We start from the raw sequence: 21,471 nt of genomic DNA on the forward strand, positions 1-21,471 counted from the left end.
CAGAGGAAATAGCTGAATTTTCAGAAGATCTGGCACCTTGCCTGAGGTCACCCAATTACAGAATCCTGACCTCTACATTCCAGAACCGTGGCACTTTCTGACTTACCTCCCTGAGGCTGATTTTTTAATCTTTTGTTCACATCCAGGGACCTAGGGCGATTCTCAGGATTCCTGGTGAGAGCAGGGGAATGTGTTTTCATATTCTCCTGAGCAATGTAGGCACACAGCATGCCAACAGTGTGCACAGCAGTGCAGGCAGCGGCAATGTCTGCTTTGCCTCAGGCCTGAACCAGAGCCCTCCAACGCACCGGCATAAGGTCTTCTGTGCCTCAGGAAACAGCGAGGCTACAGCCCCTGCCCTCAGAGGGCTCCCCTATAGCATGGTGATGTTTCTCACCCTCCAGAGCAAGCCTTCTTCGCGCTTTTACACGATTTTCAATTTTCAATTTGGCCCTGAGAGTGTGAACATTTGCAAATGCCAATGACTTGAGTATCTTAGAAGACATGTGCTCTCTGCATTCAAACAACCGTCACTTCCTCAGGGAAAATCTCTCCTCCAGTCTGGCTGGATTACTGCTTCCTCCGCATAACCGAGGGCCCCAAGAGAACCAGAACTGGACTGTGGGTTTCTCATTACAGTACTCCCAGGACCCAGCACAGCTCAGTAAGGAGGAGGAACATGAACAAAACCATGAGGAAAGGTTTCCATGTGCCCTTGTCCCAAGGCCTTGAAGGCGCTGTCACCCATAGTGGGAGACCATGGGTCCACACAGGGATTCTTCGTCCAGCTGCTCTGTCTTACCCCATGTGTTTTCTGCTGACCTGACTCCCCAGTGTGGATCTGGGGCTTTGTTCCCCTCAACTATAGATGCCAGTGTCCTACCCCAGCTCCACCCAGAACATACTCCTCCCACTGTCAGACAGGGCACTGCTAAAGTGATGAACCTCCAGAACAGCCCCCAGAAATGGCAACAGAGGGGCAGTGCAGGGCCTCTGGCCTGGCCGGTCAGGAACCAGGGGTGTCATTTCAACCAATCCTGCCCTTCCTATGCCTTCAGAAGATTCCATCATGGCTGGATCGAGGTAGTGCCAGGACAGGGGCAACCCTGCTAGTCACGTGGCCAGGAATGACACAGAAAATGTCACCTTTTAAGTAAAGAGTCCTAACTAACCATAGGAGGGGCAACAGCCCAAAGGGCCTGATACTGCTGCTCCGTGGACACCATATGAGATGCCCCAGCACTGCTGGTGGGCCACTGCCCCAGGCCAGGCTACTGTGAGCTCCATGCCCACACAATACAGTCCTACTGGTCATGACCACACCCATTGCAGCATCATTACCACTGTGAGCCTAAAGAAACAGCAAAGTCAACTTCCAAAGAGGGGTCCCCATGGGAGTAGGTACATAGAAATATTGCTCTCCCTGGTGTGAGGCACCCACAAAGAGGAGCCCAGCTTTAAGAGGTTCCAAGATTAGTGTGGTTATACCAGCCCAAAGAAGCCATACACACTTATGGGGTTGCTGGAGGCCTTTCTTGGTCTGGGGTCCTCCAGGAACCCAGTGAGTCCTCGCTGCTGGGGTCAAGGGATGAGACAGCCAGTATGACCCTTGGATGTGGCCTCTAGCCAAGGGCAAGTCTTGAGTATCCCTCTCTCCACTCCCCAGGCCTGACTGCATCATGTGGAATGGGGAGCAATCAGACTTCATGGGTGCCTACCCGGGCCCAACCCCTAGTGGCAGGCAAATACCATGATCCCAAGTAACTGCAGAGAGGGCAATTCAGAAAGCCTGTGTTGAACAAGAGACTGGCTCGACCTGCGAGGCACCTCAGTGCCTGGCTGTCCACGCCCCCTCTACTTCTCATCAGCCTTTTCGGAGGACTGGGACTGCTTCTTCTGTGGCAGGTCTTCAAGCATCAGGCTCAACACGTGTACAATCTCGTAGTACAGCTCCTGAAGCCTGGAAGAGGAGCCAGAGGAGAGGGGGCCTGAGCTCGGGGCAGGGACTCCATGCCGCCACAGCCCCACCCCCCACATGCTTGCACCTGTGGATTCACCACACCTGGTAGGTATGGGTTCAGGGAAGAGCAAGGACTGTAGAACTGGATCAGATCAGCTAAAATCCGGGTCTGCTACTCTGCCTGTGGCCCCCAGAGTAAGTGATTTTAACCCATGTGTGGGGTTGGAGATAGTGTGAAGGTGACCAGACACTGCCTGGCCCCACTCTTAGGCCACAAGTGGATGTTCCCTGACCCCCTCCTTGGAGTTCCTCCAGCCTGTGAAGCTCTCCAGGGGGCTGTTGTCACGAAGCCACCCTGCTCACATTCTCCCTCCCTTCATCAAGAGCTCACTGTGACTCCTTGTGCTCATGCCCCTCCCCTTCCTGTTCAGTAATGGCCCAGGTATAACTCCAGCTGATGCACATGTAGCATAGCCTTGAGCCCAGCCAACTCAAAGCTCCACACACTCCACTCAAAGCCCCCATGTGGCAGATGGGAAAGGGGCAGAGACCTCCCCAGAGTCCCAAAAGAAGGTTGTGTCAGAACCAGGCCAGGAGCCTCAGCTCCTGCCCTGCCACGCAGCACTCTTTCCTCTGACTTCTCAAAAGGGGGCAGTGAGAAAGGAGCTGGAAGAGTCCAAGGGACCAGCACCTTGATACCAGGGGAGGGGCAGGGGGACAGATGCCTCTGGGTCACAGGCCTGTCCATATGGCAGTGCTGTCCCTGTGTACACAGAGTCCTGCACCCCCAAGAAGGACCTCGCTTCACCCACCCTGCACATCAGCCACCGCCCCCTGGCTCTCCCAGACCACCTGCCTTGGCCCCACCCTGAAGGAAGCCTCGGGACTAGGAAAGGCCTGATTTCCAAGGGACCAGGGGCAGCGGGGTGGGTACTGACTTGTAGACTGTGGTGTCCTGGTTGTCCAGAGTGGACAAATAGACATCGATGAAGGGCAGGCTGGTGCCAAAATCATCCAAGACCATGGGGTCTGTGTGTCGCAGGGTCTTCTTGAAGTTCTCCACCAGCTCACTAAAACTTTTGTAGTCAGCATTTTTCTAGAGAGGGGAGCATAAAGAGGGCAATAGAGACAAAGAAGCAATAGCCAAGATGCAGAAAGACCTGCAGACCCTTCACAAGGGGCCCAGGCAAAGGCCTGAGCTGACTTTTGGGTTCGCCCTGACTCCTTCCAAGCCTCGATCCCCCTGACCACCATAGCCTCATAAGCCACCATCACTGAAGTGAGTACAGCTGACATGGAAAAGAGCCAGGGAGAGCCCAAGTGTGGCTGGGCGTTCTCACTGTGCCCTGGACAAATGGGCATGGTCCAGACAGATGTCTCTAGCTCAGAGAAGAGTCTGAGGAGTGATGCACTGACTGCATCACAGGGGAGGAAGGGTGGGGATTCAGGACCCCCCAGCAGAGAACCCAGGGCTCTGCAAGAGGAGCTCAGAGAGCTTAGGCTGAAAAAAGAATGTTCCCTCCCCAAGCTTTCACAGGTGTATCATGCTTGACAGGAGACCACCAGCCTGGTGTGCTTATCCTCACTCCACTTTAGAAAAACCAGGAGCACCTATCAGGACCTCCATGACCTCATTCAACTCCGTGAATGGGGCCTATGGGCTGCCTGGTGATCAAGGAGCCTCAGTCACAAAAGCATTCTAGGCAGTGGGCCTGGCAGTGGAGTTGTGCCCAAGGAGAAGGGAGAAACCATAACTATAGTTCTCAACTCTCTAAGAGGTCCAGAGAAATACAAAAATATAGAGAATAAAGCCAAACTGTGGAAAACACAGAGCATTGGAACCTGCCCAGCCTACGACCAGAGATGCCCAACACCACCTTCTGTCTACACTGGCCCCAAGGGCCTCTCTGTGGTCACTCCTTCAGGTCTGATGGTCCATGTGCCTGGAAATGGCCTACCTGCATCTGCATCAGCTTGCTGACCTCTTCCTGCTGCCGCCTTACAATCACCTGCTTCTCTTCCATGAGCGTCACATGTCTCTCCAGCATCAGCTCCCGCTCAAACTTTTTAATGGAGTCCTAGAGAGTGGAAAGATGGAGGTAAGACACAGGCTTTCACTGCCTCCCCACCCACCTACCCCCATCTTTCTTCTTCCCTAGCCTTGCATTGCTCCTCAGCAGGAGGAGCCCCACCCCATTTCAGCCTCAGCTCAAGCTGCCATCTGCAGTTGCAGTGACTCCCCAAGCCCCTGTCCTGCTGACTGCCATCATGAGACAGGAAAATGCACTGGCTCAGGAAGAAGAGCAGGGCTGGGGACAGGAGGGCCCACCTGACCACCTCCCCACCCCGTCCTGGACACTTGGCCTATGGCTCTGCCTGCCACACCTAAGCTGACCCCCTAGCCTTACAAGGGCAGCCTCACCTCAGTGTGAATGATCATTACACCCACGAACATACTGAGGAAGACGAAGGAGGCAAGCAAGATGAAGGTGATGGTGAACGTCCGGCTGAGAGGCAAGTTCCGACTGTCCAACTGCTCCTGCAGGTCTGTCCAGCCATCAACCTGCTTGGGCAAGGCAGGGTGTGCCCAGGGCCAAGTGCCAAGGCTCAGTGGGGCAGGCCTCCTCCTCACCTGTGCTACAGCAGCCCCAGCCCCACTGAGGAGGCAGCTGGCTCTGCCTTCACATCAGCCCCTCACCCACTGTCCAAGGACTCCAGTCCATACATGGGGGCTGGGGATGCAAGGCGCCACTGGATATAGACACTACTGGCCAAGGTGCCCTGGAGGCTCTTCTCTAAAAGGCCTCCCATCGGGATCCCTGGGTGGCGCAGCGGTTTAGCGCCTGCCTTTGGCTCAGGGCACGATCCTGGAGACCCGGGATCCAATCCCACATCGGGCTCCCGGTGCATGGAGCCTGCTTCTCCCTCTGCCTGTGTCTCTGCCTCTCTCTCTCTCTCTGTGACTATCATAAATAAATAAAAATTTTAAAAAAATAAAAATAAAAATAAAAGGCCTCCCATCCTTCCAAGAACTATATTGTCTCTCTGCAAGGCCCTCCTTTGGAAAGATCTCAGAGTCTACCCTTCTAGACTTGGGCTTTGCAGCTTGATTCTAGGTGGATTTGTGATAGCCTAGTCCCAAAAAGCCTATGTGACATGGGCTTCATTTCTAAAGTAAACTTAATCCAAAAGCGTTCTCTTTTGAGAACTCTTTTAAAGTTTTACAACTCTGTGGGACAAATGGGAATGCTCTAGGGAGTCACAAGATTAGAGAGAGAAATGGACCCCTGGCCAGGGCCCTGGCCTCTCCTGAGAGGCCAGCCTTCCACTTCCCCAACCCAGCTAAGTATCTGAACATGAGGAGGACCCCATGTGAGGCCCAGCCTGTCCACACACCCAGCTGGCTCTCCCTTTGTAAGGCCTCTGCCCCCACCACTGTTCCCAAACACAGTACCGTGGCCAAGCTGAAGAGGGTAAAGAAGGCCACAGCCAGGTTCCCCCAGTTATTCGGGTCACCCTTGTCTGGAACTCCAAACAGGCAGAAGCCCAAGATAGCGAAGATGTACATGAGGAGGAAGAGCAGGATGAGCACGGAGGCCACGATGTAGGCTGTCTGCCCCACGGCAGTGATGAGTGTCTGCAAGGCAGAGGTACTGGGGCTAGGCCAGATAGCCAGGCTGGGTGGGGCTCAGCGGACAGGTCCAGTCTGCCCAGACCCCAACTGTCCCCAGTATCCAGTGCCAGGCCTGGCACACAGTAGATGTTCTATAAAGGATTGGATGGATGGATGGATGGATGAATGGATGATTGTGAACTGTGTCCAAACTGAAGGCTGGACCAATCCAATAGTGGTTGATTGGTGCCTGGCCTCTATCCTCTGTCACTCATGGGCAGATGGTGCTGGTTGCCTCAGGCCTGGGTGTCTTTCCAGCAGCACCACTGGCCACTCCACTTGAGCCCTGGCCTGCCTTTGTGGTCATCCCAAGGTGTCCTGCTCCTGCCTCTCAGCTGAGGGCCAGCCCTGAATGCTCCGCCAAGCCCAGGAGGAGTAGGGGAGCTACCCTGGGAGTGGCAATGACGAAGGCTGAGAGGAATATGACTTCCCATTCTTTCTGGATCCTGTTTCAGATGCCCTAGAAAATGGGCATTTGGCTTGCCTCCACACAGCGGATGCCTCCTCATTGTTCACTCTCTACACTCCACACAATAGGTGCTTAAGACATGGTCACCTACCTAGATGCTGCCACAGACATGATTTCAAGGCAGGTGACCATTATCATTTGTCACATTTCAAGATGAGGAAGCAGAGGCTCGGAAAAGCAAAGAGCCTTGGCCAGCATCACATTCCAATATAGTGGCAGAGCTAGAACCAACTCCTGAGCCCTTTGCCTTGTGCCTCCAACTTCAACCATTAAAGCCTCATTTTCCAGGTCCAGAAACCATTTATTGGCTTCACACTATGAAAAGAAGCACTCGAGAGAGCTGGGCCCCAAGACAGGGAAGTGATGACAGTTTGGGATAATGTGGGAATCAGAAAGACAAGCTGAGAGCCCCGGCATTACCCTACGTGTGGACTGGCTTGACAGCTGCCCACAGAGGTGAACATTTCCTCTCTTTGGGAGAAGAAAATCAAGAGGTGAGATGTACAAAATTGCCTCCCTCCCTGTGACACAGAGACAGAACTTCTTTCACAAGAACTACTGCAGGTAAAGAAGGAAGTGGCCATGAGAAAATGCTACACAGGCATACAGTATGGATGACGTCTGCCCAGGTGGGCCTGGAAGGGGCAGCCCTGAGCCAGAGAACCTAGAGCACCAGGGACAGGAGAGTGGAGGACTGGCCCTGGCTGGGGGCTGCACTTCCAGGCCAGCGTGAGAGGCCCAGTGCAACCTGAGGCCAAAGCTGAGCAGCCTCGAGAACAACAGTAGAGAAGAGGTCACGCTCACCAGAAGGCCTGACATGTGGGACTCCTGACAGCTGGCCCTGACAACGTCCTTCAAACACAGTCCAGGCGGGCTCCATTAGTCTGCAGTCCAGAGGTACAGAAATCCAGTCCCAGTGGATGACTGCCCAGAACCCCACAGGCTGATGACTCCTCCCCATGGAAGTCCTGGGCTTTCAAAGCTATGACCTGGTTCCCATAAGTGCCTGATTCTGAATTTCCAAATTCTCTGGGGGAAGCAATTCCTAGCCGCTAGCTCATCCATCCAAAGCTCTAGGTTAAGCCACAGCTGCCCTCCTGGCCCTGGGGCATTCAGGGTAAGGAGAAGATCTTGAGGCATGGCAGGTGTCCAGGCCTGGCCACTCTGAGAGGGCCCTTCTGTGCCGCTGCTTAGATGTGTGGAAAGTGATGAGCTCCAAGAAGTAGGAGCCCAGCATCTGATGGTTGTTCTTTGGGCCTAAATACAGATGAACAGGGGTAGTGTGGCCTCCTGGTACCCAGCCAACAGAACCTCTTTGTGTGCAAAATAACAAGGAACTATTTCCTCATTGTCCAGGTTTATTGTCATGAGGGCAGGGTGGGGGAGACAGAATGTCATTTTAATTAATCAGAGGACAGGAGCCAAGAATTGGCCAGAGTACCAGCTCTGTGGGCTTGGAGGCTATGACTCTGTTAAAGCATCATTTAGACTTCAAGGAATATAAATTAGCACAGAGGTACAGGTCCCCACCTCCAGCTCCACCTGGCCAGTGTACAGAGGATGTGTAATCTAGAGTCACTTCTGTGCTCCTAGGAATCTGGGGTCCTATGATATTCCAAAGGCCATAGGTGAGCCACAGCCAAGTGGCCTGATGAGCCACAGGGAACAACTTTAGGATACGAGGCTCTGCTTAATGATAGAAACCCCTGAGGTCAAACATGGGCCATATGTCTATGTGAATATTCTATCTGCACGCCCGTGGGTCTCTGTTCATGTCTACAAGAACCAAAGGCTGTGGTCACCAAGCAAGCCAGGCTGAGCTTTGGGATAGATGTTGGCCAGCAGGAAGGGCTGTCCTCTCCTTACTAGATCCCTGCCCTGCAAATAAGGGTTATCCCTGCCACGCTGTAAACCTCAGGCCTTAGCCTCTAACAAGGCTGCCACAACATAGCTAAGATGATGCATTTGGCAGACAGCTCATGCCCTCAGCTTCACAAGGAGTCAGTCTGGGTCACTGTCCCTGCCCCAGACCTCAGTCCTATATGGTTCCCTCCTCCTCACGCAGCCCTGGGCTTCCTTTCCCTCAGCTCACAGCCATCACCTTCTTCCTCACATGTTTCCCACCAGTTTCTGCCACTTTCATTCTGTGCTGACTTCTCTCCTGGCCTCACCTGAAAACCCTTTCCTTGGCAGGACATCATTCCTTAGCAGCCCTCTCAAGGGAGGCTGCCTATTCTTCCCAGCCTGATTCAGGAGGCCACCCTTGCCTCTCTCTCAGAGACCCTATCTCCATTGGTGAAGCCCCTGCTTCTAGAAAGAGCCAGCCTTCTAGGTAAACATTCCCCTTCATGTCTTGGAATCTCTGCCTGCAGGATCCACAACATGCTGCTGTCATCCTCGAGGCCTTCAGTATCCCTATGGAATATCAACCATCCCCCAGGCCTCTTTGTCCCTCAACTCCTTCATCTCCAGTGACCTTTGCACCAAGTTAGGCCTCCACTATCTTGGTGTCTGTCCAACACCTGCACTAAGCAGACTACATTTCCAATCACCTGATTGTGCCCTCAATCTGAGGTATCTATCACCCAGTATCCGCCTCCCAAGGACCTCCAGTCTTTTTTCCTGTCCACGTGGACTCCAATGCCCGGCACCTCTGACACATCCCTCCCCTGCTTCTAGGACACATTATAGGGTCCATCTCTGGCCTACAAACAATGGGAGCCACTCTCAGGTTTGAAAGGAAGGCTGCCATGATTTGATGTACCCTTTAGAGATTCTCCCCAGCTGCAGGGGCATTTCTGCCCCAGGGCTCTCGCAGGAGTATGGGAAGCCAGTGCAGGAATCCTGATGAAGGTGGGGGAGAATGGTGAAAAGATGATGGCCAGTGGGGGCAGGGTGGGGTGGGAGGAGGTAAAAAGATGTGGACAGGTCACTAACCACGTAGGAGGCCGTGCAACAGGACTTTGAGACAGAGGCGTCAATGCTGACACTCAAATTTATGACCTGGCAGTTGAATGGGGATGGGGCACAGCCTTCACAAAAAGATATAATACAGAAGGAGGGGCCAGGGTCTGGGGATATGATTGGGGGAGAGCGATGACTTCCAGCTTAGACAGGATGGGTTTGAGGAGCATGTGAGTTGTCCAGGAGGCTGTGAGTCTGAAGGTCAGAGAGAGCCATGGGCAGGTGAAGATCCCTGAAATGTGGAAAAGATCACCCAAAGAGGATATGCAGAGTTAGGGGAGCAGCGAAAAGAACTTAGGGTATAGTCCTGAGAAAACAGCACATATAGACCAGGCAAAGCAAGCAGGTACCCAAGAAGTGCTCATGAGGCTGGAGGAACAGCAAAAAGAGGCAGTGACAGGACAATGGAACTGGCCAGTGGACTTGGCAACAAAGAGATTGCTGACAACCTCAGAGAGGCTAGTTCCTTTGGAGGGAAGAAGCCAGGGCACAAATGACCAGTGAGGAAGCAGGGACTAGGAGTTACAGACACATCTTCCCAGGATGCAACGGAAGGAGAGGAGAGGAGGCCTGGCCTGAGTTTGGGAGAGGACACACAGCCATGGCACTACATGAGAGCATGAAATGAGTCAATGGGGATCTGTGGTAGGGGAGGCTCTTTAACATTCTCCTCATCTTGTCCCCCAGGCCTGGGACTGCTAAGTGTAGGTCGCAGGTCCTAGACAGAAGCCCAGGCCTGGCTGGGGGCAATCTCTCAGCGGAACAGGCTGACACACACCCTAGCTGGTCAAATGAGTCCAAAGCAGCCCCTTTCCGGAGAAGCGTGGACACAGGGCACAGTGCCAGGGAAACATACTGTCCCCGAGGTGAATGCTCAATGGCAGGTTGGGTCAGCGATGAAGTTTTTTCTGATACCTTCTGAGCAAAGAAAAACTAGTCACCTCACGACCTCTCAGCGGGAGCACCATCTCTAGAGCTGCCTGAACAAAGTAATGAGATTATTCTCATCCAGAGAAGCAGCAGATTTTTAGCTGTATGGGGAAAGCATATAACTGAAAGTGACCAGTGCCACCAAAAAGCAAGAGACCCCTGGGAACATAGTTTAAAGGCCTTGCACCATGTAGCATGGGAGAGAGGAAAGGTTTGTGTGGCCACTGGAGCCAGCCACACCTCTCAAATCTCAGCTGTGTCATCTAACTGCTGAGGGACTGTGAGTCTCAATTTCTCCATCTGTAAAACAGAGATGATGACACTTTTCCTCATTAAGATTAGGTGAGGTACCATTGGTAAAGATCAACCTGCCATACAGTAGGATTCAGCAACTGGATGATGGTGGTAGAATGATGACTTCATCAGGGGCTAGTGGGCAGACATGGCACCCCTAGGTCACTCACCCGGATGCCACGGCTATAGGTGATAAGTTTGAGGATGCGCAGGGATTGCATGCCATCAGCAATGTTGAGGTAGGGGTAGTGCTTGCCCTTGAATCTTCGGAGACCGTAGGGGATGAAGATTGTGATGATGATGATTACATCCAGCAGGTTGTAGCCATCTTTCCAGTAGTTGATGGGGTCCACATAGAGCTTCATGCAGAACTCGGAGCTATAGATGGACACAAAGACCAGCTCTGAGACCTGCAGGGATGTCAAGGGTTAGATGGTCAGGCCAAGCTGCAGCACCCCATAGTTCTGTCCTCTCCCTACCTGGGGCACCCAATTGGCTGTGTGCATCTTGGGGAGAGTGTAATCCTAGGTCCACTGTGTGTGAGGGAAACCCAGGCACACAGTAGACAACACAGTATTGTGCCTGATTCTCTTCCCCTTCTGCATCTCCCCTCCCTGCAGCCCTCAGCCCTGGGGATCACACCCAGATCACACCCAGGGTGCTCAAGAACGACGGACTGACCAGAAAACAGAATGACCATCTAGACCCCAGTATAAGGCAACTCAACATATCAGGTGACCTGAATGTAAGCTTTCCCAAAGAGAAGATCCCAAGAGTTTTCTGGCCCACCTGAATATTCAGGAATAGAGATGAAATACTCAAATATCTACTAATATATATTAGTAATGTTCATCACAATACCGAAAATCAGTTAACTACTTCTGATGAACATTCTGCTTTTTTCCCACTTTTACACTTGATGAAATAATCTAATCATATTCAAATTTTCATGCATCTACAACTCCAGGGACATTTTCCCAAAAGGTACTTCCTGAGTCATCTTACTTTTTCCTTATTATCAGTGCATTCACTGAGTGAAGCAGCTCTGATTAAGCATGAGCTTTGATTAAGCATGGCCTGCATGAGCCAAGCAAGAACTGTTTTAGCATGGAAAAATGCAACCATGAATAAGACCAAAAGTGTTCAGTGCCCAGGAAGCTTATGATCTAGTAGGGGGGAGACAGAAATGAATGCTCAAACAAATACACAGATAACATAACATCAGGTAGGAAGGAAGGGGAGAAAAGGAAACAGCCAAAGGAGATAGGACTGGGCAGGCCAGGGAGGGAGGGAGGCGCCCAGCAGGTATTTTAGAAAAGGTGGGGAGTGGAAGCCTTAGAATGGAGCCATAATAAAAACTGGGATGAAGTTCCCCAGTGGCAAGTATGAGAGCCTTCAGGTGAGCAAAGATTGGTTCAAAGAACAGAGAAGTTAGCATACTAGAAGAGAAAGGGGAGAGCAGAGCAGGAAATGCCGTTGGAGGGGCAGGCCAGATAGGGAAGCCCTTCTAGGCCTGGTGAGAGCTTTGAAGTTTAACCCCCACCTTGGAGGATTCTGAGCAAGGGAGTGATAGGAACTGATTGGCATGTTTAAGAGACCTCCGTGGAAAAGAGACTGGTGGGAAGACTGGCAAGACTGACGACTAGTGGGGTGGGGGGACTTACAGAGGAAGAGGCAGGTGGCAGGCAAATGATTAGACTGGGGGATGGTTGGCATCGAAGGGAAGAGGAGAGTGTGTGTTTTGGAGGCTACCATGTCAGGACTTGGCTGCCAGAGTTGGGGTGTTCAGGAAAGGCAAGAGGCCAAGGAAGACTTTAGTGCTTCAGACAGAAGGGTCAGCGGTGATGCTTTCCCGGAGATGAGTTTGGGGTGGGCTGAAGTGGGCTAGAGAGAGATTCTGGAGGGAAACAGAAAAGTTTGTGAGATATGTCACCTTTTCAATACATGTCAGACACTACCACTGGAAAATGTAACTCAAGCCATAGCTACCCACTTAGATAACATGAAGGCAGCTGGTGTTTTTATTTGTCCTGCATACTTGTGTCTGTGGCCCCCTACTTGGCAACCATTTACATACCTTTCTATTTTTTAATGACTATGTAATATTTAAGATACACAAAAAGGCATAAAGAATAATATAATGAACCATATACTACCACCCAGCTTTAAGAAATAAAATATTATTACCATTGTAGGTAGTCTCCACTGACCAAGTCCCTTCCCTCTCACAAAAGTAACCCTACTGTAAGTCGGCAGCAGGTCATGCTCATGTATTTTATACTCTTACCACAAAGGTACCCCAAAAGTACATGGCATTTTTTTGCATTTTTATACATTATGGAAACAGCATAGACCCTGAAGTATTCTTTGGCAATTTGTTTTGTTTTGTTTTTCATTTAAAATTACATTCAGGCGCCTGGGTGGCTCAGTCAGTTAAGCATCCAACTCTTGATTTCAGGTCATGTTCTCAGGGTCATGAGATTGAGCCCCATGCCCATTGGGCTCTGTGCTTGGCGGGGAGTCTGCGGGAGGGTCTCCCTCTCCTTCTGTCCCTCCTCCCACCAGCATGCACATGCACACACGTGTGCTCTGTCTCTCCAAAATGGATAAATCTTTTTTAAAATAAATAAAACTACGAGATTCATCTATGTTGGTATGTGTAAATGTAGTTTATAGTTCTACTACTATGTAGCAACACCACTCATGAAAATACTGTAATTTATTTAACCCATTACCCATTGGGTGATATTTGGCTTGTTGGTAATTTTTACTATTGCAAACAACCTAAGAGTACAAAAAGGGTGAGTAAATTCTTGTATGTGTGTAAAGCTTCTCTCAGTTATATACCTCGGGGTAGAATTAGCAAGTTGTAGGATATGAGTAACTGCAACTTCACTGGATAGTGAGATGTATTTTCTGAAGCTATTGTACCAATTTAATACCAGCAATGTTCCCACTGTCTTCCCTGCTAACCAACGCTTCCCACGGCTGAGCTTCTTCATTTTTGTCAGACTGATGAATATTTGTCATTTCTCTAATTAATGAAGTTGGATGTCTCTTTATATACTTAAATTGTAAACCACCTGTTTCTTATCTTTTGCCAAATTGCCTGCTGGACTGTTTTTGGTTTTTTCTTATTGGCCTACCAAATGATCACTTTTTCAGATATTCTGAATCCTGATTCTTTACCCGTTATATGTACTGAAAATATCTTCTCCTACACTGACTTATGTTTTCACCTTTTCAATGATCTTTTGATAAACAAAAATTTAAAATCTTAATGGAATCAAAAGAACCAAACTGTTTTTTCATGACATATATTTTGTATTATACAAAATACAAGCTTTAAGGAAGCTTCCTGGGGCACCTGGGGGCTCAGTGATTGAGCGGCTGCCTTTGGCTCAGGGTGTGATTCCAGGGTCCTGGGATTGAATCCCACATCAGGGGACTCAGCAAGAAGCCTGCTTCTTCCTCTTCCTGTGTCTCTGCCTCTCTCTCTGTCTCTCATGAATAAAAAAATAATAATAATAAAAAATCTGTAAAAAAAAAAAAAAAAAAGGAAAACTTCCCCTCCTGAGATTATTATAAATATTCTATTCTAAACATTCTGAAGTGTCCCTTTTCACATTGGGTCTTTAACCCTGTTGTGTACGCTGTGAGGCAGAGATCCAGTTACATGTTTTTCCCACACACACACCCTATGGTCCTAGTACTGTTTCTAGCAGTAGGTACCCTTTTGCCCCTCACCTACAGCGCCCCCTGACAGGTACCAGGTCTCTGTATGGGCCAGGGTCTGTTTCCCAGCACTCTTACCTGTTGCACTGGCTTCTTTGTCTACTACGTCATCACTCTCGCCTTCATTACTAAAGCTCTACACAAAATTTTATCTGAAAAAAAAAAAAAAAAAAAAGAAAAAGAAACAAAATTTTATCTGGTTAAGTCTACCCTTTTCTCCCCCTTTTAATTTTCAAAGTCATCTTATTTGCTTTTTCTCTTTAATTCTTTTTTTTTTTAAGATTTATTTATTTATTTATTTATTTATTTATTTATTTATTTATGATAGAGAGAGAGAGAGACAGAGGCAGAGACACAGAGGGAGAAGCAGGCTCCATGCCGGGAGCCTGACGCGGGACTTGATCCCGGGACTCCAGGATCGCGCCCTGGCCAAAGGCAGGTGCTAAACCACTGAGCCACCCAAGTATCCCCACCACCCCCCTGCTTTTTTTTCCCCACTTTTTTTAAAGATTTCTTTATTTTTATTTATTTATTTATTTATTTATTTATTTATTTATTTATTTATTTATTATTTATGATAGACATAGAGAGATTCTCTTTGTTTCTCTAAATTTTAGCATCAACTTTTGGCAACCCATGAAAAACACACTGCCTTTATTTCTTATTGGAATTGCACTGATTTTACAGATTAATTTGGGGAGATTGCATCTCTAAGAAATTGAGCTTTTCTAACCATGGTCTGATAGATCTTTACATTTCTTTGTCTTCTTTAATGACCTTTATGTATTTGAATATTGTTTTCTCCTTAAGGATCACATAAATCTAGGGGCACCTGAGTGGCTCAGTCAGTTCCTGAGCCACTCAGGTGCTCGGGTCATGATCTCAGGGTCCTGGGATAGAGTTCCAGGCTGGGATCCCTGCTCAGTGGGGAGCCTGCTTCTCCCTCTGCTCTTCCCCCACTACTCATGCTCCTGATCACTCTCTCTCAAATAAATAAAATCTTTTTTAAAAGATCACAAATCTTTTATGAGATCTATTAAATTTTATTACATCTTTTGTCTAAATACTTTGCATATCTTGCTATTTGAAGTGCTGTTTTACAGTTAATATACTAAATGTAATTAATTTTATTTATTAATCATATATCCAGCAAACTTATTGGACTTAGTATTAACTTTATTAACAATTTTATTCAGATTCTTTTGAGAGTTCTATGCAAAAATGACAGTATTTTTCTAATCCTTAAAAGAGAATACTGCTAAAGTTTCACCACTGAGTGTGAATTTTGATCCAAGTTTTACAAAGTACCCTTAATTGGGTTAAAAATAAGCCCTTTCTATTCCTAGTTTGCTAAGTTTTTATCTTAAAGGATATTCATGATAAACTTTTTTCTGCATCTTTTGAAATTATCTTTTTTCTCCTTAATATTTTAAGCTGGTTAATAAAATATGTAGATTTTTCTAATACTTGCATTCCTGAAAAAAACAAACCTGGCAATAACATATACTCTTTTTCATTCATTTTCTAATTCAGTTTCCTAATGTTCTGTTTGGGATTTTGTATTTTTTTTTTATTTTTTTAAGATTTTCTTTATTTAATCATGAGAGACTGAGAGAGAGAGAGAGAGAGAGAGAGAGAGGCAGAGACACAGGCAGAGGGAGAAGCAGGCTCCATGCAGGGAGCCTGATGTGGGACTTGATCCCGGGACTCCAGGATCACAGCCTGAGCCGAAGGCAGGTACCAAACAGCTGAGCCACCCACAGATCCCCATGGGATTTTTGTGTTAATGTTCATGTAATTGGGTGTGATTTTCTTTCTCATACTGTCCTTGTCTAGTTTTGGCATGAAGATTATGTCAGCCTTACAAGATGAACTATATGTGGGCAGGGCAGGTATACTCATTTATCTGATCACTTGCAAGCATTTTATGTTTGAAATTATATCTTCCACGAATGTAAAACCATCTAGTACAGATTAGTTTGTAGGTGTTGGGGATAAAGTTTTAGCAACTAATTCAACGCTTTATACCCATTAAAAGAAATATAAGGACATATAAAAATTATCTCAGTTTTTTGCTTTTTTGTTGAAAGTCAGTTTTGTCAATTTTTTTCTAGAAAATTATCTTATCTCAGCTAGGTTTTCAAATTTATTGACATAAAATTATTAGATTTCTGACATCTACTGTATCTGTTATTTTAATTTTAAAACGCTAACATACATACATACATACATACATACATACATAATCAAGCAAGCAAGCAAGAAAACAAGCTAGCTAACATGAGGGTACATGGGTGGCTCAGTGGTTGAGCACCTGCCTTTGGCTCAGATCATGATCCCAGGGTCCTGGAATCGAGTCCTGCATCAGACTCTCCGCAGGAAGCCTGCTTCTCCCTCTGCCTGTCTCTGTGTCTCTCATGAATAAATAAAATATTTTTAAAATAAAATAAAATACTTACATGAAGATATGCTGAGTGAAATAAGTTGATCAGAGAAAGACAATTATATGGTTTCACTCATGTGTGGAATATAAGAAATAGTGAAAGGGCTTTTAAGGGAAAGGAGGGGAACTGAGTGGGAAAAATTGGAGGAAGACAAATCATGAGAGACTCCTAACTCTGGGAAACAAATAAGGATTACAGAAGGGGAGGAGGGAAGGGGGCGTGGGGAAACTGGGTGAGGAGCACTAAGGAGGGCACGTGATGGGATGAGCACTGGGGGTTATACTATTTGTTGGCAAACTGAACTTAAATAATTTTTTAAATAAATAAATAAAATAAAACGCAAGCCTAGGGGCGACTGCATGGCTCAGTTGATCAGCCATCTGCCTTCAGGTCAGGTCATGATCCTGGGGTCCTGGGATCAAGCCCCACATTAGGTTCCCTGCTCAGCAGAGACTGTGCTTCTCCCTCTCCCTCTGACCCTCCCCTCTGCTTATACTCTTGCTCTCTCTCAAATGAATAAAAAATCTAAAAAAAAAAAAATCCTAACATGATTCAGGGCTGCCATTTGTTTTGATTGTCTCATGAAGTAAGTTATTTTATCATCGTTTTCTAAGATCAAACCTTGGCTTTATTAATACTATTGAATCTTTGCTTTTCTTAAAAAAAAAAGATTTATTATTTATTCACGAGACGCAGAGAGAGAGATAGAGAGGCAGAGACAGGTAGAGGGAGAAGCAGGCTGCATGCGGGGAGCCTGAATGTGGGACTCAATCCCGGGTCTCCAGGATCACACATGCCCTGGGCTGAAAACGGCACTAAACCGCTGAGCCACCCGGGCTGCCCCTTTGCTTTCTATTTCATTAATTTTTCCTCTTATCTTTATTATTTCCTTTTTTCTACTTTCCTTCTTTTCTTCTATTTTTCCTTCCTTTTTCCTTCTTTTTGATTTTATTCGGTTGCTCTTTTCCAAAAGGTCAGCTCATTAATTTTTTAAATTGAGGTATAATTCATGTACCATAAAATTCATCATTTTAAAAAGTAAAATTCAGTAAGAGGGGTTTAACTTTTGAGTACTCATAACCTTTGTTTTTGATTAGGGTAAAATATATATATATAACATGATAAGTACACATTTAACCATTTGTAGGTGTACGATCAGTTCTGTGGAAGTAGTGCATTCACAATATGGTACAACCATCACTACCATCCATTTCCAGAACTATTTCATTTTCTCAAGCAGAAGCTCTGTACCCAATAAGCAGTACCTTCACATTCCCCTCTTCCCCAGCCCCCAGAAAACTCCATTCTTTATGTCTGTGTGAATTTTCCTGTTTTAGGTACTTTATATAAGTGAAACCACACAATATTTGCCATTTTATACCTGGTTTATTTCACTTGGCATAATGTGTTCGAGGTTCATCCACATTGTAGCATGCATGTATCACAATTTCATTCTTTATAAAAGCTGAATAATATTCCACTTTACATATAGACCACATTTTCTTTATCTATTCATTTGTCAATCATGTGTCATGTGGCAATTCATGTGTCCACATGATTTGCTTCCACCTTTTGGCTACTGTGAACAATGGTGCTATAAACACTGGTGTACAAGTATCTGAGTTTCTGTTTCCAATTCTTTTGAATATATACTTAGAAGTGGAATTGCTGGATCATACGGCAATTCTATGTTTAACTTTTTGAGAAGATGTTCTCTAGAGCTTTTACATGATTTAACATTCCCACCAGCAATGCATAAATGTCCTAATTTCTTCATGTCTACATCACTAACACTTGTTCTTTTCCATTTTGCAGTTTTTGTTTTCATAATAGTTGTAATAATTAGGGTGTGAAGTTGTATCTAATTGTGGTTTTGATTTGCATCTCCCATTCTAAAGGGATGACTAGTGATTCTGAACATCTTTTAATGTGCTTATTGGTCATTTACTATCTTCTTTGAAGAAATGACTATTCAAGTCCTTTGGGCTTTTTTTTAAATTTAAATTGAATTTACCAACATATAGCATAACACTCAGTGCTCATCTCCTTTGGGCATTTTTTAATTGGGTTGTTCATATGTTGTTATTGTTATTACTGTCAAGTTGTGGGAGTTATTTATATAGTCTGCATGTTAACCCTTTATCGGATTCAGGATATGCAAATACTTTCTCCCTTTCTGTGGCTTATCTTCTCACTCTCTTGATAGTGCTCTTAGACTCACAAATGTTTTTATTTAATGAAGTCTAATTTATCTACTTTTCCTTTTGTGGCCTATGCTTTTGGTATCATCTCTAAGAATCTATTGTCAAATTCAAGGCCATAAACATTTACCCCTAGAATTCTAAGAATTCTAGCTTTTATACAGTTAATTTTTTAATACAGTGTGAGGTAGGGGTCTGACTTTATTCTTTGAATGTGGATATCAGGCTGTCCTAGAACCTGACGAAGAGACTATTTTTTTTTAAGATTTTATTTATTTATTCATGAGAGACACACACACAGAGAAAGAGAGACAGGGAGGGAGAGACAAAGGCAGAGGAAGAAGCAGGCTCCATGCCAGGAGCTCGATGTGGGACTCAATCCAGGGTCTCCAGGATCAGGCCCTGGACTGAAGGCGGCACTAAACCGCTTGAGCCACCTGGGCTGCCCGAAGGTTCTTGCCCCAACTAAACAGTCTTGGTGTTCTTGTCGAAAATCAATTAGCCTACTTAATTTGGTTTTATCTCTAGAATTTCAATTGTATTCCAAAGGTCTATGTTTATCCTTATGCCAATACCACACTGTTTTTTATTATATCTCTGTAGTCTAAAGTTTTGAAGTCAGAAAGTACAAGTCCTCCAACTCTGTACTTTGTATTCAATAATATCGTTTTGGCTATTCAGGGCTCTTTGCACATCCATATGAATGTGGGTATTCCTTTGTTAGGAGGCTTTTGATTAGTAATGTAGCCTCTTTACTTAATATAAGTCTGATCCAACATGTCAGTCTTCTATTTTTCTCTTGAGTTAGTTTTGCAGTTAGTATGTTTCTTGTAATTTGTCCATTTCATCTAGGTTGTTTAATTTGTTGGCATCCAATTGTTTATTCTTCTCTAACCCTTTTTTCCTATAAGGTCAGTAGTAAAGTCCCAACTTTCATTTCTATTATTAGTAATTAGAGTCTTCCCTTTTCTTTAGCCAATCTAGCTAATACTGTCAATTTTGTCAATCTTTAAAAAAAAAAAAAAAAGGAAATTTTTGGTTTTATCTCTTCTCTATATGTTTATCTCACTCTAAAAATTTTTATTTCCTTCTTTCTGCTAGCTTTCAGTTTGGTTTGCCCTTCTTTTTCTAGTTCCTTAAGGTATAAAGTTAGGTTACTAAGGTACGATCTTTTTCTTTCCTAATGCAGGCATCTACAGGTATGTATTTCCTCTGAGCACTGCTTTTGCTGCATAAGTTTTATTGTTTTTTTTTAATTGAAGTATATTGAAATACAATTTTATATTAGTTTCAGGTGTACAACAGTGATTTGACACTTATATACATTATGCAATGCTCACCACAGTAAGGGTAGGTACTATGTGTCATCAAAGTTATTACAATATTATTGACTATAATCCTTATGTGTTATGCTGTGTGCTCATTTTCATTTACCTTACTTTCTAACCTACCTTGTGATTTTTTTCTTTGACCTACTGGTTATTTAAGTTTATTTCCATATATTTGAACATTTTTCCAGTTTTCCTGCTATTACTGATTTCCAGTTTCATTCCATTTTTGTCAGAAAAAATACTTTGTATGATTTCATATTTTTTAATTTATTACACCTTGTCTATGGCCTAACATATGGTCTATCCTGGAGAATGCTCCATCTGCATTTGAGAAAAATCATTGTATTTTCTTGGCGAATTGACCCTTTTGTCAAAATACAATATCCTTGTCTCTTGTAACAATTTTTCCCTTAACGTCTATTTTGGCTGATATTTTAAACCCATCTGAGCTCTCTTTTCATTTCTACTTGCATGGAATAATTTTCTCCATTCTTTTTTTTAAAGATTTTATTTATTTATGAGAAACACAGAGAGAGAGACAGACAGACAGACAGACAGACGGACACAGGCAAAGGGAGAAGCAGGCTCCATACAGGGAGCCTGATGTGGGACTTGATCCCGGGTCTCCAGGATCATGCCCTGGGCTGAAGACAGGACCAAGCCGCTAAGCCACTGGGACTCCCCTAAAATAATTTTTGATAAAGAAGAAATACCTCTGGCATTTTATAATTTTTTATATGTGTCACATCTCTTTTGTACCTCAATTTTTCTATCACAACTCTTTTTCATGCTTGATTCTTTGTGTACCACTTGGATTCCTTTCTCTTTTCTTCTTCTATATATTTTTTAGTTCTTTTCTTGGTGGTTACTTTCATGATTACATTTAAGCTCTTAAACTTCTAACAATCCATTTTTAATACAACCTTAGCTTCAATAGTATATAACAATTATTTCCTTAGAATTTCATCTCCCCCTTTCACGTTTTGTTGTCACAAAACACATCTTTATACATTATGCACCCATTAACTATAATTAGTTTTATGCATTTTTATTTTAAACCATATATACACACATAGTGTGTGTATTCACACACATACACATACACACACATATATAGTTACAAATTAAAAATATAATACTGACCTTTTATATTTACCTATGTAATTATTTCTATAAGTGGCTTCAAGTTACTGTCTAGTTTCTTTTCTTTTTTAACCTTCTTTTTGAAGATTTTATTTATTTATTCATGAGAGACAAAGAGAAAGGCATAGGGAGAGGGAGGCAGAGGGAGAAGCAGGCTCCCTGTGGGAAGCTCAATGTGGGACTCAATCCCAGGACCCTGGGATCACAACCTGAGCCAAAGGCAGACACTCATCCACTGAGCCACCCGGGCATCCCAGTTATTGTCTAACTTCATTTCCACCTAAAAGACTACCTTTAGCATTTTGTGTAGAGCTTCTACCATCAAAC

The 21,471-nt window shown here is 45.4% G+C and overlaps 1 protein-coding gene across 1 annotated transcript in view; it reads right to left on the minus strand.

Annotated features, from left to right (window-relative positions):
* Positions 1-1,020: 1,020 nt before the first annotated feature.
* The window catches only part of CATSPER3 (cation channel sperm associated 3), a 35,514-nt gene continuing 15,063 nt past the window's right edge, over positions 1,021-21,471 (minus strand). Inside the window, exons 3-7 of the mRNA XM_041760530.1 lie at positions 10,461-10,700; positions 4,383-4,523; positions 3,919-4,038; positions 2,899-3,056; positions 1,021-1,960 (exon numbers count right to left, since the gene is read on the minus strand). Of these exons, the coding sequence (XP_041616464.1) occupies positions 1,855-1,960; positions 2,899-3,056; positions 3,919-4,038; positions 4,383-4,523; positions 10,461-10,700 (765 nt within the window). The 3' untranslated portion in view covers positions 1,021-1,854. The remainder of the gene's footprint in view (positions 1,961-2,898; positions 3,057-3,918; positions 4,039-4,382; positions 4,524-10,460; positions 10,701-21,471) is intronic.

This window comes from Vulpes lagopus, chromosome 7, assembly GCF_018345385.1.
Source record: "Vulpes lagopus strain Blue_001 chromosome 7, ASM1834538v1, whole genome shotgun sequence".
NCBI classification, from domain to species: Eukaryota; Metazoa; Chordata; class Mammalia; order Carnivora; family Canidae; genus Vulpes; species Vulpes lagopus.